This window comes from Apis cerana, linkage group LG5, assembly GCF_029169275.1.
Source record: "Apis cerana isolate GH-2021 linkage group LG5, AcerK_1.0, whole genome shotgun sequence".
Classification (NCBI taxonomy): domain Eukaryota; kingdom Metazoa; phylum Arthropoda; class Insecta; order Hymenoptera; family Apidae; genus Apis; species Apis cerana.
The window spans coordinates 11,074,361-11,087,390 of record NC_083856.1 but is presented as its reverse complement, the minus strand read 5'-3'; the positions used below and the strand labels follow the sequence as shown (position 1 = coordinate 11,087,390).

The 13,030-nt window shown below is 24.2% G+C and overlaps 3 protein-coding genes across 5 annotated transcripts; all 3 read left to right on the top strand.

Moving 5' to 3' along the window:
• The first annotated feature begins 44 nt into the window (after positions 1-44).
• On the top strand, positions 45-2,914 carry LOC114577548 (protein PFC0760c). 2 transcript variants are annotated; one of them, XR_009829787.1, is made up of 6 exons: positions 45-273; positions 338-419; positions 496-576; positions 659-736; positions 804-2,257; positions 2,776-2,914. XR_009829787.1 is itself a non-coding variant. In XM_028666734.2 (5 exons), the coding sequence occupies exons 1-5, from the start codon at positions 250-252 to the stop codon at positions 2,186-2,188; spliced, it is 1,650 nt and encodes a 549-aa protein (XP_028522535.1). In that variant the 5' UTR covers positions 45-249; the 3' UTR covers positions 2,189-2,458. The 2 variants fall into 2 exon arrangements, 1 of the variants encoding a protein (XP_028522535.1); XM_028666734.2 differs by lacking the exon at positions 2,776-2,914 and having other exon boundaries at positions 804-2,458.
• On the top strand, positions 2,804-7,610 carry LOC107997925 (ARF GTPase-activating protein GIT2). Of its 2 annotated transcripts, none has more exons than XM_062075251.1 (13): positions 2,804-3,054; positions 3,445-3,578; positions 3,648-3,760; positions 3,852-4,038; positions 4,131-4,261; positions 4,349-4,538; positions 4,610-4,682; positions 5,188-5,385; positions 5,459-5,625; positions 6,039-6,209; positions 6,292-6,471; positions 6,566-6,796; positions 6,862-7,610. In XM_062075251.1, exons 1-13 carry the CDS (start codon positions 2,997-2,999, stop codon positions 7,057-7,059), a joined length of 2,031 nt encoding a protein of 676 aa, XP_061931235.1. In that variant the 5' UTR covers positions 2,804-2,996; the 3' UTR covers positions 7,060-7,610. The 2 variants fall into 2 exon arrangements, with proteins under 2 accessions (XP_061931235.1, XP_061931234.1); XM_062075250.1 differs by having other exon boundaries at positions 5,450-5,625.
• Positions 7,611-8,688: 1,078 nt separating this feature from the next.
• On the top strand, positions 8,689-12,418 carry LOC107997813 (nucleolysin TIAR). The gene is made up of 3 exons (XM_017056662.3): positions 8,689-9,742; positions 9,890-10,186; positions 10,314-12,418. Exons 1-3 carry the CDS (start codon positions 9,155-9,157, stop codon positions 10,605-10,607), a joined length of 1,179 nt encoding a protein of 392 aa, XP_016912151.1. The 5' UTR covers positions 8,689-9,154; the 3' UTR covers positions 10,608-12,418.
• Positions 12,419-13,030: the final 612 nt, after the last annotated feature.

The window sequence follows — 13,030 nt, the reverse complement described above, 5'->3', positions numbered from 1 at the left end:
GTTTGTCGTTTACAGATCTATTCATCGTTATATTTTATGATTATAATCCGTTAAATTAGAAGAAATTTGAATTTCTTTATATGTTATCTTTATATTTAAATGTTATATATATTTATAATTTAATTATTAAAAAATATTTTATTATTATCGTATATTATAGTGATTAATAAAATGAAAAATAATTTAAAATAAAAATTTATGATGTGAAATATTATGGAAATTATCTTATTTAATTAAAAAATAAAAATAATGTTTGTTAAATCTAATTCAACTGTGAGTATAAAAATTTTTAATATGTAATTCATTTATAAATATCTTCATATTCATATTTTCTTAGGGTAAATCTAAAGATAAACAATTACAGTTAATTAGAATGACAGAATATTCAACATGTTCAAAATTATTGACAAATAAAACAGGTAATTTCGATAAATTTTTTATTTAATTTTTCTTTTTTTGTTAATTTAATATAATTAAATGTTTTTTATTTCATAGATTATAAAAGGCCTCAACCAATTAAAATTGCACAATTACTTGGACAATCTGAAAATTTAAAAACTATTCAGAAAGACAGTGGTAAATATATATATTTATTAGTAATTTTTAATTTTTTTTATATAAATAATTAAATATTTATAAAAATGAGTATGTATTTCAGTACGTAAAAGAGCACAACCTGAAAGATTGGGAACATTGTCAAATAAAAAATATTCAGGAATAAATAAAGAACAAAGTGGTTAGTATAAAATTGTATTTATTTGAATATTTTTTAATAAATTAATGTATAATTTTATTGTTATTAGAAACAAATACTTGTATTCAATCTTCTAAAAAAAGTGCACGTAGAATTCTTAATTTTAGTGCAATTTCTACAAACACAAAAGACAACAATGAAAATAAAAATCAATTAAATAAAATTGTAATTAATGAACAATTTCATAAAAAAAATTCTAAACCATTAAGAAAAAGTTCATTAATTCCACCAAATACTATAAAAGATAAATTCATACAAAACTATTCTGAGAAAATAAATAAGAATTCAAAAAAAATTAAAACATTAAAAAAAACAAATGAAGTAAATGTTGATCTTACAGTTAAAAATAAAATCATAACTGATTTTTCGAACATCAATATTAATTTTATTAACAATGAACAAATAAATGAAGAGAAAAATATTCAATTTTCTGATTATTCAAAAGTTAATGATATAAATGTCCAACAACATGAAGCATTATTTGTTACTCCAAAGTCTCCAATTTTTTTTAACTATGAATCTTCTCAACAAGTAATAACAAATAATAATGAATCCAAAAGAAATTCTATAAGTCCAAACAAAAATATTTCAAAATATGACATATCCATAAAATCTCCTTTAAAAAAAGATGATTGTACTCAAAATTTATGTAATTATATTCAGGATACAAAGCTATTGGCTTCTGGAACTAATATGAATGTGGAACATGAATCATCTGAGATAATCTGTATAAATAAAGACAAAATTATTCATTTAGAGTGTGAATTAAAAGATTTATTAAAAAAAACAGAAAAAAATATGATTAAATTAAAATCAACATTAGAAGAAACAGAAGAAAATGTGAATAAGTTGAAATCAACATTAGCATTTGTCACAAGATTATTATGTACAAATGATAAAGAGATTACACTTTCCAACATTGAATTAAAAGAAGAAAATACTGCAACAAATAAAGAAATTAAATTAAAAACTTGTTGTAAATCAATTCAATATGCAGAAGAACAATTAAAAACACCTATTTTACATATTTCACAAATTACAGAGTTTTCAAATAAAAATAATTCAATTCAAAATGATGAAAATAAAGAAAATAAAGAAAATAATAAAGAATGGAATATAAGATCTGATATTGAAACAGACAGAAGTTTTCTAGAATTAGAAAATCAACTTAATATTATGCATGCAAAACCTATTCATGATTATTCAATTCAACCAAATACTCCTATAATTACAAAGTATAAACAAAAACGATCATTTAGAGAATATATGGCTTTAAAGTCAAGTATAAATTTCTTAGAAACTCCAGATGGTAAAAAATTTAAATCTTTATGTCAGATGGATGATGTAGATAAATCTGTTCTCAATGTAACATATATATCAAATAAATTGCTTACAGATCTTCATACTTTATACTCTGAATCACCAGATTCTTAATTATGAATTTTTTTTAATAATTATAATGAATTGAAACATTGTAAAAATATCCAGTTAATTTATTTTAATGTGAGTACAAATTCTATATGAATATTAATGTAAAATATTATTAACAGTACTATATATACATATACAAAGTATACCATTAGTTACAGAACCTGTATGATTATATTATTGGTTAATGTACAATTTGCATAATATATTTAATATTTTTATTTATATATATTAATGTGTATTTTTAAGCTTAAATTTGAGCTTAATGTATGTATATATATATATATTTTTTTTTTATTGAATAAAAATTAATATATATTTTTATGAACGTATATTTATTTGTATTTAATAAAATACCAACTTTAAATTTTTAATTATAATTTAATTATAATTTAATTTTTACAAATTAAGAATATTATTTCTAATATATAAAATAATGTATATAATAACATTAATTTTTTATCAAAAACATATAAATATATAAACATATTTATAATAAAATTACCAAAATATTTTTAATATAAAATGTAATTAAGATAGGTTAGAATAAAATAATGTAAGTAAAAATAAATCGTATGTTGCGTGTCTTTTAGGATACTCAATCAATGGTACAACTACTCTCACATAAGCTCACTAGAGATGGTTTCTGTCACAATGAAATCATTAACTGTATAATGACGTTTAAATTAGGGGTTCTTATTTCTAAATTAGTTCTTTATATTATTTTTAAAACAATTTGTGCATTATGTTATGTCTCTTAAACTTCTTATAACAAATCTAACTCTCATATTTTAACGAAATAAATGTAAAGAGAATGGCTCGACCGAAGCATAGAGTTAATACGGATATATGCGCTGACTGCGGAGCCTTTGGTAAATGCATTCTTTTCTTCTAATGATTTATTTAATACATAAGCTTTATTAAATTTTTTTAATCTTTTACCAATATTTCATAATTTTATATCGATAAAAAATTGTTCTTTAATTGATTAAAACTAACTAAATTACTTAATGAAGGTTAATGTTATTTACTTATTTATATTAGTAATATATATATATATATATATATATATATAAATTATATAAATTAGAAAAAAGTTATATTTTAATCATAATTTTTATGCAATTATTGTATTTTTTATAATATTTAGAAAAAAATTATTAAAATTTATTATTTTATTATACTTACTATGTTAATTTATTAATAATAATTTATTTGGAAACTTATATAAAAATAAATATTTTTATATAAACTATTTTTAGAACCAGGATGGGCTTCATTAAACAGGGCAATTTTACTATGTGATGATTGTTGTGGTGTACATCGTAGTCTTGGTCGTCATATATCTCAAATAAAATCTCTTCATAAGAGCATTTGGCATACAAATTTACTTAATGTTAGTAAAAGTTACTATTAAAATTATATAAAATTTATAATTTAAAAAATAATGAATAATATCTTATAGATGGTGCATACATTAAATGATAATGGAGCAAACAGTATTTGGGAACATTCCCTTTTAGATCCTAGTAATTCAAAAATTAATAGGAGAAAGCCACAAGCTAAAGATCCATTACAGTTAGTATAATCATTTTTGTAAAATAATATTATAAAATAATATATAATTTTTAATGATTAAATTAAAAATATAATTTAATTATTTTTATAGTCCAATAAAAGCTGATTTTATTAAAGCAAAACATCAACATTTAGTGTTCATATTACATCCAAGTAAGGAAGAATGTTGTAGTGAAGAAGAATTAAGTAGGCAGTTACATAGTAGTGTTCGTACAAGTAATTTAGAAACTTCTTTAAGATTACTTGCACAAGGTGCTAATCCAAATTATTTTTATAAGGTAATTTTGAAAAGAATTTAATTATTATATAATTTAATTATAGAAATATAATATAATTATAAAAATATTTGATAAAATATATAATATTATAGGAAAAAGGTACAACACCTTTACATGTAGCTGCTAGAGCAGGTCAAGCTTTACAGTTAGAACTTTTAATAGCTAATGGTGGTAATCCTAATATGGTTGATTCAAATGCACAAACACCTGCTGAAATTGCTAAGTATGTAATAAGAGAGAAAGTATTATTTTATTGATACAATTATAAAAAAGAATATTATTTAAATTTGATAACTAAATTTTTATTTAGAATGGCAGGACATATAGATTTATCTGATCGTTTAATTGAATGCATGTACGAAGTAACAGATAGACTGACATATTTTATATGTTTACGTAAACCAAATCATAAAGTGGATGAACATATTATTATTCCTGAATGTACATTATTATTGGAACAAAGTGATTTGTGCTTAGAAGGAAGAAATAAATTACAAATGGTATGTATATATATATAAATAAAAATTTTATATAAATATGAACTATAATATATAAACCTTTTTTTCTTTAGTTATCAAATCATTTATTGGAAGAATTGGCAATGGATGTTTATGATGAAGTAGATCGAAGAGAAAATGAAGAAAGTAAGAATAAATTATATATAAATATAAATAATAACATATAATTGCTTTATATAAATAGTGATTTTAAGAAATGAATAGATTAGTATAAAAATAATTCATAATTTTTTAATTGAGTATATATTTTTTTGTAATGTATACTATTAAATAATTTTTTAGAAATATTAATATGTTATATGTATATTTATATTATATACATATATAAAACATATATATATATATAAAAACATGTATTCAAATCATTATATGTATATATTATATTATGTTAATTTTTAATTTATCTATAATGTTATTAATATGCATGCTTTTTTTATTGCATCATTTTAAAGGAAAGGTAAGTTGAATTTAAAAATTTCGATTTTTCAATAGTTTCTAACTTTAAATTATATTATAATTAATTTAAATATATAATATATGATTTTTAAATAATAAACTATTGTGAATATTATATTTTACTCATTTGATGAATAGGAATATTAATTATTTTTATTTTATATTTTTTAAATAGTTTGGTTTGGAACTGCATCTTTACCAGAAAAATGTACTGTACCTTTTCTACCAGTTAATCCACAATTATCATCCACAAGGAATCAAGGTAGACAAAAATTAGCAAGATTTACACCAAAAGAATTTGCTACACTTATTATAGATATTCTTATTGAAGCTCGCAGAAGACATATGCTTGCAAATAATGCGCCCTTACAAGGTTTATATAAAATTATTCAAATTATATATTTTTTATAATTTATATATTATGTCAATATATATAGTATTTATAGATCCAGCTATTTCTATACTTCGTAAAGAACAACATGGAAAATATGGGTCACAAATGTCTGATGATGAACCTTTGTATGATAGTGTAGCTTCTGATGATGATTATGCATTGACATCGGCTGACAATACAATGCCTGAATATTCAACACAATTTAAAATGGATAATGAAGTAGGTATTAAACTGCTAAAATAAATTAAAGAAGATGGTATAAATACAGAAATCATGAAATAAAAAAAATTGAATAATTTATTATATTTAAGAAATAGATAAAGTTATATATAAAAATAGATAAAGTGGTAACATATTAAAGGTACCAGCTCTAATAATGAAAAGGAGCATAAATACATGACTCTTCTGTAGACAGTGTTATTAGGCAAGTGCACAAGTCTGTTAGTGCATGTGCAGCCAGAGGTGTTTATGCAGCTTTTATAATATACAATTCACTAAAATTTATAATATAAATATTAATCATGTATTTTATTTTGTAACAACCGCATAAAATGATTTAATTATAACATTTTTTATTTTTTTTTATGCAAAAATAAAATTTCATCATTAAATGATATTTAATGATATTGCAGGAAGCCTTTGCTCCATTAGCCAAGGGGCTTCCATCTGTTGTAGAAGTTTTGAAAAAACAATTAACTCTCTCTGAATCTACCGTCAGAGATCTTCGTGAACAGATTTCTACATTACAAAATACTATAGAACAACTGACACATGAAAATAATGAATTAAAACAAATGATTCATGTAAGATAAATATTTAATATCACATAAATATTTAATATCACATATATTATAAATTGAAATCTAAAACATATAAAAAATACAGTTAAAAGGATCTACTGATGCAGTTATTAATGGTCATGTTAGTGGAGAACAAGAACCAGAATTAGAGCCAGTACTTGATATAAAAACATCTCTTAGTCGAACTAATCAACGACCTGCGTCTATGTATGAAACAAGAGAAGGTCTACGAAAACCAAATTCATGGTCAACATCTATTTGCCAGGTATTAATATCAATGATAAAATCTTTGGTTTATAATTATAAATTTTATTTTATAAAATTTATTTAATATTTTTATTTATAAATATAAAATATAGTCAAAACGCGATTCAGAGACAGTATCTCGCGGCAATACACAAAGTCTATGGGACTATGGAGCTCCTAATCTTCCTTCTAGCGAAGAAGTTACTAAAAGAACTGAACAAGTTACAAAAAGAATTCGGGAATTATGGATGGCCATGCAAGATCCAAAACAACGAGAAGCTTTTGTACCTTGTGCAGAAAGAATTCGTGTTGCTGTTGCTGAACTCACAGCTATATTTCCTCAAGTAAGATATATAATATGCATAATATAAATAAAAGTTTATATAAAAACATTTAAATTATATTATAGAATCCTATTGAGGAAAACGTCAGATCTGCTCTAAGACAATTAAATGGTAATACAGGTAGACTTCAAGCAGAATGTTCTGGTCTTCAAAGATGTACTAGTGATACAGAACATATGGATAGATGCCTCCAACAAGTACGTTCATGTGTTTATGATATTGCCAAAGCAACAAAGCTACTTGTTACCCAATTTCAAACATAACAAATCAAAGGCAAAGTATTATAGTTTAAATAATTTTTCCATATTTGATGTATATATAAGTTGTATAGATACTTAACATCATAATACTCAAAATCATCACAAATTAAAATATTTAATAAGTATTTTCGTTTTATATTCCATAATAATAATTTGTTGTTTAATATTCTTATTTTTATGTAAATAATGAGGAGATTTTAACGCATGAATAATATTATAGTTTATTAAAAAAAATATAAAACAAGACATATTTCATGATTCATATAATATTAATGTAATTTTTAATATATTATAAAGACTGAATAGCCACAAACCAATGAATTTTATTACTATACAATTTAAGTTTGTATATTTGATTTTATAAATGTATTTTTTGTTCGTATAAGCTGGCATGTAAAAAGAAATTATAAACGTGAAAAAATTAATTCTGTTTATATAACTATGAAATATATGTATAAAGTGCAATATAAAAAAATATCTTTTACAAAATATTTGTTAAAATTTGATAAATTTTTTGCATTTTTAATGTCAATAATAAAATTTATTTTACCTTATGAACATATGATTATTTACAGGATAAATAGTTAAAAAATCAATTAATAAAAATATTTTTATATTTTGTTTGAACAATAATTTGTTCATACATAATAATAATTTATAAGAAACTCATTTTATGAATTAAATTTTACTATGATTGGCTCTCATTCTTTTTCTCTTTCTCTCTATCTATCTATATCTACTTTTCTCTCTCTTTAAATAGAAAAAAATGTATATATATTTATATTAAACATTACAAATAAGTAAAAATTTCGTTGCCAGTAAAAAAAAAGTGTTTTCTTGTTCATATTATCAATAATAATGATTATACAATAATTATTGTATATATAATGATACAACAATTATGATGCATTATTTTATTTGAAATTTTTTTCATCAAAATTTTTATTTTAATTTTTATTTATATTTATAATTAATTTATAATTAATTGATATTAAGTATAGAATATAAGTTTAACAGTTAAATAAAATTTAAATGTATTATTAGCAAATATAATTAATAAAATCGTTCTTCAACATTTTATTTATTTAAAAATATTTTGTATATATATTAAAACAAATGACAGTTATATTATAATAATTTAAATTGAAATGAAAAATCATTATTATTTTTCATAATATTTTTTTTCGTTCTTTGATGTTGAAATGTTTATTTGTAGACGCCATTTGTCTTAATCTAAATAATAAAATAATTTTATTTCAATATTTTTGTATTTAAATAATACTTATTATATACTAAATAATTATGTTTTATTAATTAAAATATAAAATATGATCTATCAAATTTATAAAAATGACAAAAAAAATTTCTTTTAATTCTAAATTTTAATTATAAATTTCTATTTTGATATAATAAAAATAATATGAAAATAATTAATTTTATTTTATTTTTCAATGTATGTATTTTTTCTGAATAAATATAAAATATATTTATAAATTTTTATAAATATATCTATTGTACGTATTTTTAATAGTCATTATGATTAATTATTGTCACCTTGTGAAGGATAAGCAAGTAATATTAACATTGGAAGATTTTATGAAAATCAACCTTAAAAAAGTGATTGTCTAGTGAATTTTGTAGGCCAATGATTCACAAGCGTTTTCGCGCTACCTGTTATGAAATCTTCGACGGATGATACAAAAACACGTGTTCTTTACACTTTAGCTAATAAAGTTTTGAGTTATTCAAGTCAATTTAATAAACTTTAGGTAGGTAGATAAAAGGAACTGAATAGGCGTGAAGAAAACATAGTTTTAAGTAAGTTAATCGGTAGAATACGAAAGTTTACGTGGATGATTGAAGGGAAAGTAGTGAAGCAGGAGAGCGGCCATTTTATGTTAGTATGACGTAGAGGCTGGGTGTAGCTTCGCGTTCAACCGTCCGTGTTCTTTGGAAAAGGCGAGAAAATCTGAATTCTGATGCTGGGGTCGAGGTAAATGCACGTATCACGCACTGAACGTGTGAACCATAAATTAAGCCCAAGGAAAGTAAGGAAATTAGTTAAATAAGGAAGTACAGGGGTTCTGAAAGAGCGAGCATGAGCGAAGAAAGTAATCCGCGAACGCTCTATGTGGGAAATCTAGACACTTCGGTGTCGGAGGAACTCTTGTGCGCACTTTTTTCACAAATAGGTGCTGTTAAAGGATGCAAGATTATACGGGAACCAGGAAACGATCCATATGCTTTTGTTGAATTTACGAATCATCAATGCGCGGCTACAGCGCTAGCCGCCATGAACAAGCGATCCTTCCTGAATAAGGAAATGAAGGTTAACTGGGCAACGAGCCCTGGAAATCAGCCGAAGTTGGATACGAGTAATCACCATCACATATTTGTCGGCGATCTTTCGCCAGAAATTGAAACACAAACTTTAAAAGAAGCATTCGCGCCTTTTGGCGAAATTAGCAATTGTAGAATTGTCCGCGATCCACAAACCATGAAAAGTAAAGGATATGCCTTTGTATCATTTGTCAAAAAGTCTGAAGCTGAAGCAGCGATAGCAGCTATGAATGGTCAGTGGCTTGGATCTAGAAGCATCAGGACAAATTGGTCAACTAGGAAACCACCACCACCTCGATCTGAAAGGCCACGACATTCAAATAATAGTAAACCTAATTATGAAGAGGTATGTTTTAAATTTCAAAAAATTATACATTATACATTAATTATATTTCTTTTATATATAATGAAAATAAAATATAATATAATAATTCAATCTATGAGGATATAAGTTAATTAAATTTATTTAATAATTGTATATTACTATTAATAGGTATATAACCAAAGTAGTCCAACTAATTGCACAGTATACTGTGGAGGTTTTACAAATGGCATTACAGATGACCTGATAACCAAAACATTTTCTCCTTTTGGTACCATACAAGATATAAGAGTATTTAAGGATAAAGGATATGCTTTCATAAAGTTTACTACTAAGGAAGCTGCTACTCATGCCATAGAATCAACACATAATACAGAAATTAATGGTAGTATTGTCAAATGTTTTTGGGGAAAAGAAAATGGAGATCCCAATAGTGTGGGCCCAAATGCAAATCATCAAGCTCAACAGGTAATTTTAATACATATATTCTTTTATTTCACTTATATATTTTATCATTAATTTTTTTATTTATATTTTATGATTGTAATAATTTAGAAAAATATTAAAGTATATTTTGTTTTTTTTCACATAATAGGTTACAGCTGGGGCTGGACAGTATGCATATGGATATGGCCAACAAATGAGTTATTGGTATCCACAAGGATATCCACAAATGCAAGGTCAATTTTTACAGCCTGCTCAGTACTATGGTCAATATTATGGACAACAGGCTCAATATATGAATAGTATGCGAATGCCTGCTCCTGGTGCAGGTACATGGCAACCTGCACAAGCGACTGCTGCACCACCGACTGCAACTGCACCATTGCCACCAGGTCAGCAACCTGCTATGGTAACATACACCATGCCACAATACCCCACGCAATGAAATTGATCATTGATCAACATCAACTAATTGTTACATATGATACATTTGCCCCTGGGGCGTTTGCAAAAACTGTTCTGTCATATACCTGTTCCAACAAGTTTATTGGTATTTTGACTGCAGCATCATATGTACAAATTTTCCAGTTTTACTTCAATTGAAGTATAATACATGGCAAGAAGAAGCTCCTAAATTTGGTTGTATTAATATTGACTGATATTAAGTAATATATCAGAGACCATACCATCAAAAGATCAAGTGATATATATATACATATATACACTTACATACATTTAAATATACATTTTCTTAATACGTTTCTCTTGCCAAACAATAGAAACGTATATTATTATAATACATGCAAGTATATCTTGTAATGTTCATTGAAAGAAGAAATATCATAGCAGTCAATCCATCAGTGTAATATAACACTCTTTTCAAAACGATTTATATTCTAAGGTGTTGAATGAGGTATATTTCTGAACTTAAAATTGCAGCCCCTTGATGAGCCCTGCATTCGTTGTGCTGCGTAAGGTGTATGTATGTATGCGACCATTACGTTGTTATATTTTTAATATTTTTGCCACAATTACCAATCTTTAGTTTATTTCAAATCATTAATGAACAAAGATAAATGTTCATTTATGGTAAACACAAAGTATGACATTGAACATAATATAAGATAGAGAGTATAGGTAGACACGGCGCCTGTGATGTAGCTAGATTTGGATGCATGCTTTGACGTATGCAGGGCCCTTATTAAAATAAACTATGCGAGTCGATAAACGAGTTGTAAACTTCCCTCGTTTTGTGATATTTATCGTCGGTGGTAAATGTACAAAACATTCTTATAAAAAATTTTAAAGAAAATATTTCTGGAAGTGTCAAAAGTGAAATATCTTATGAAAATATTGAATTTGACTTATTGAATATACTTTATATTGCATAGTGACTCCTCTCCATCTGTACAAAGAAATAGCGAGTCTTGGTGTAATTATTATATGTAATTTAAGTATAATGATAATGATAATGATAAACACTTCCACTAAGAGTTGGAGTCACTATTGTCTTATCTTTATTAATTTATACATTGATAGTTAAATTACATTTCTTTTGAGTATATTATAAAATATTAATTTTTTCTCTTGTAACAATCAGTATATCAATTGACAATCATATTTGATATTATTCGATATTTTAAAGTTATTGCAATTATGATATAATACAATACTTATATCTTCATATCTTCTTCTAATTATTATACAGATGAAAAATTGTTGCACAATTTAAATGATATTTTATTCTTTATTTTTCAACAAAATTTAGTTTTATATTTATTTTCTTTAAAAAAATTTAATTCTAGTAATTTTTTGAATGCTTATTTTTTAAAATATGTTTCATCAAGTTAATAAATTAATAATAAAAGAAAATTAGAGTGAATTAGTGTAATAAAAATTTATCGATACTTCGCTTCACCACCGACGATAAAAAGCCATAAACCTTTCAAAACCAATTTGTATAAAGTCAGTACTGAATGTAATAACAGAAGAAACATAAGTCGAATATAGCAATGATTAATTGACTGCGATAAGTGATATCGAACTACGGAGAGCCAATTTAAGAAAAAGAACTTGTCTATGGATTAATAATAATCAGTGAACCGATGGAAGACATAAAAAAAAATGTTATATAAAAAATAATTTAGGTACAGCAGGGTGTGGAACCCTCGAAAATGCTTAGGATAATGTTATCTTATAATAAAAACAAATTGTCCTTTGAATGAAAAAAAAGGAATAAATATTTAAAATACACAATATTTTGTATTATTTCATAGCCCACGTTATTATAAAATATAAAGTTATGAAATAATATCAAAAGTGATTTTTTAAATTTATAAGGAACGTAGTACCTTCGTTTATAACTGGTTAAATGTAAAAATAATATAAGTTTTTTAAGTACATAAACAAGGTAATTTTATTTTACAGCCGACATACTTTTACAATAATCGTTTAAGTTAATCGAAGATATTTTTTTCTGCAAATTATCGCGTCAAGCAGTTGATGACTGAATGACTAATGTAGAAGACATAATTCTGACTGATTTTTTGACACAATAAAATTGAACTTTAAGTACAAAATTTGCGATTTATTGAAATTACACAATTTCGTTTTCTGTATAAAAGAAGCGTTGTTCAATTTAAAACGGATTCTTACTCAATTATATTATTATTATTACTAAAAATTAAAAATTTTTTTCACGAATATTAGTAATGTCAAGTTGGAATATTTTAACACTATAATAAAAAATTATAATTCGGTAAAATTGTGAATAATTTGATTGATTTTCGCTTGAAAGTTGCGAGCATTCCTTTTTTTAAATAAAATGCGCTGAAGAATAATTTGTACTGTACACTTTATTACACACAA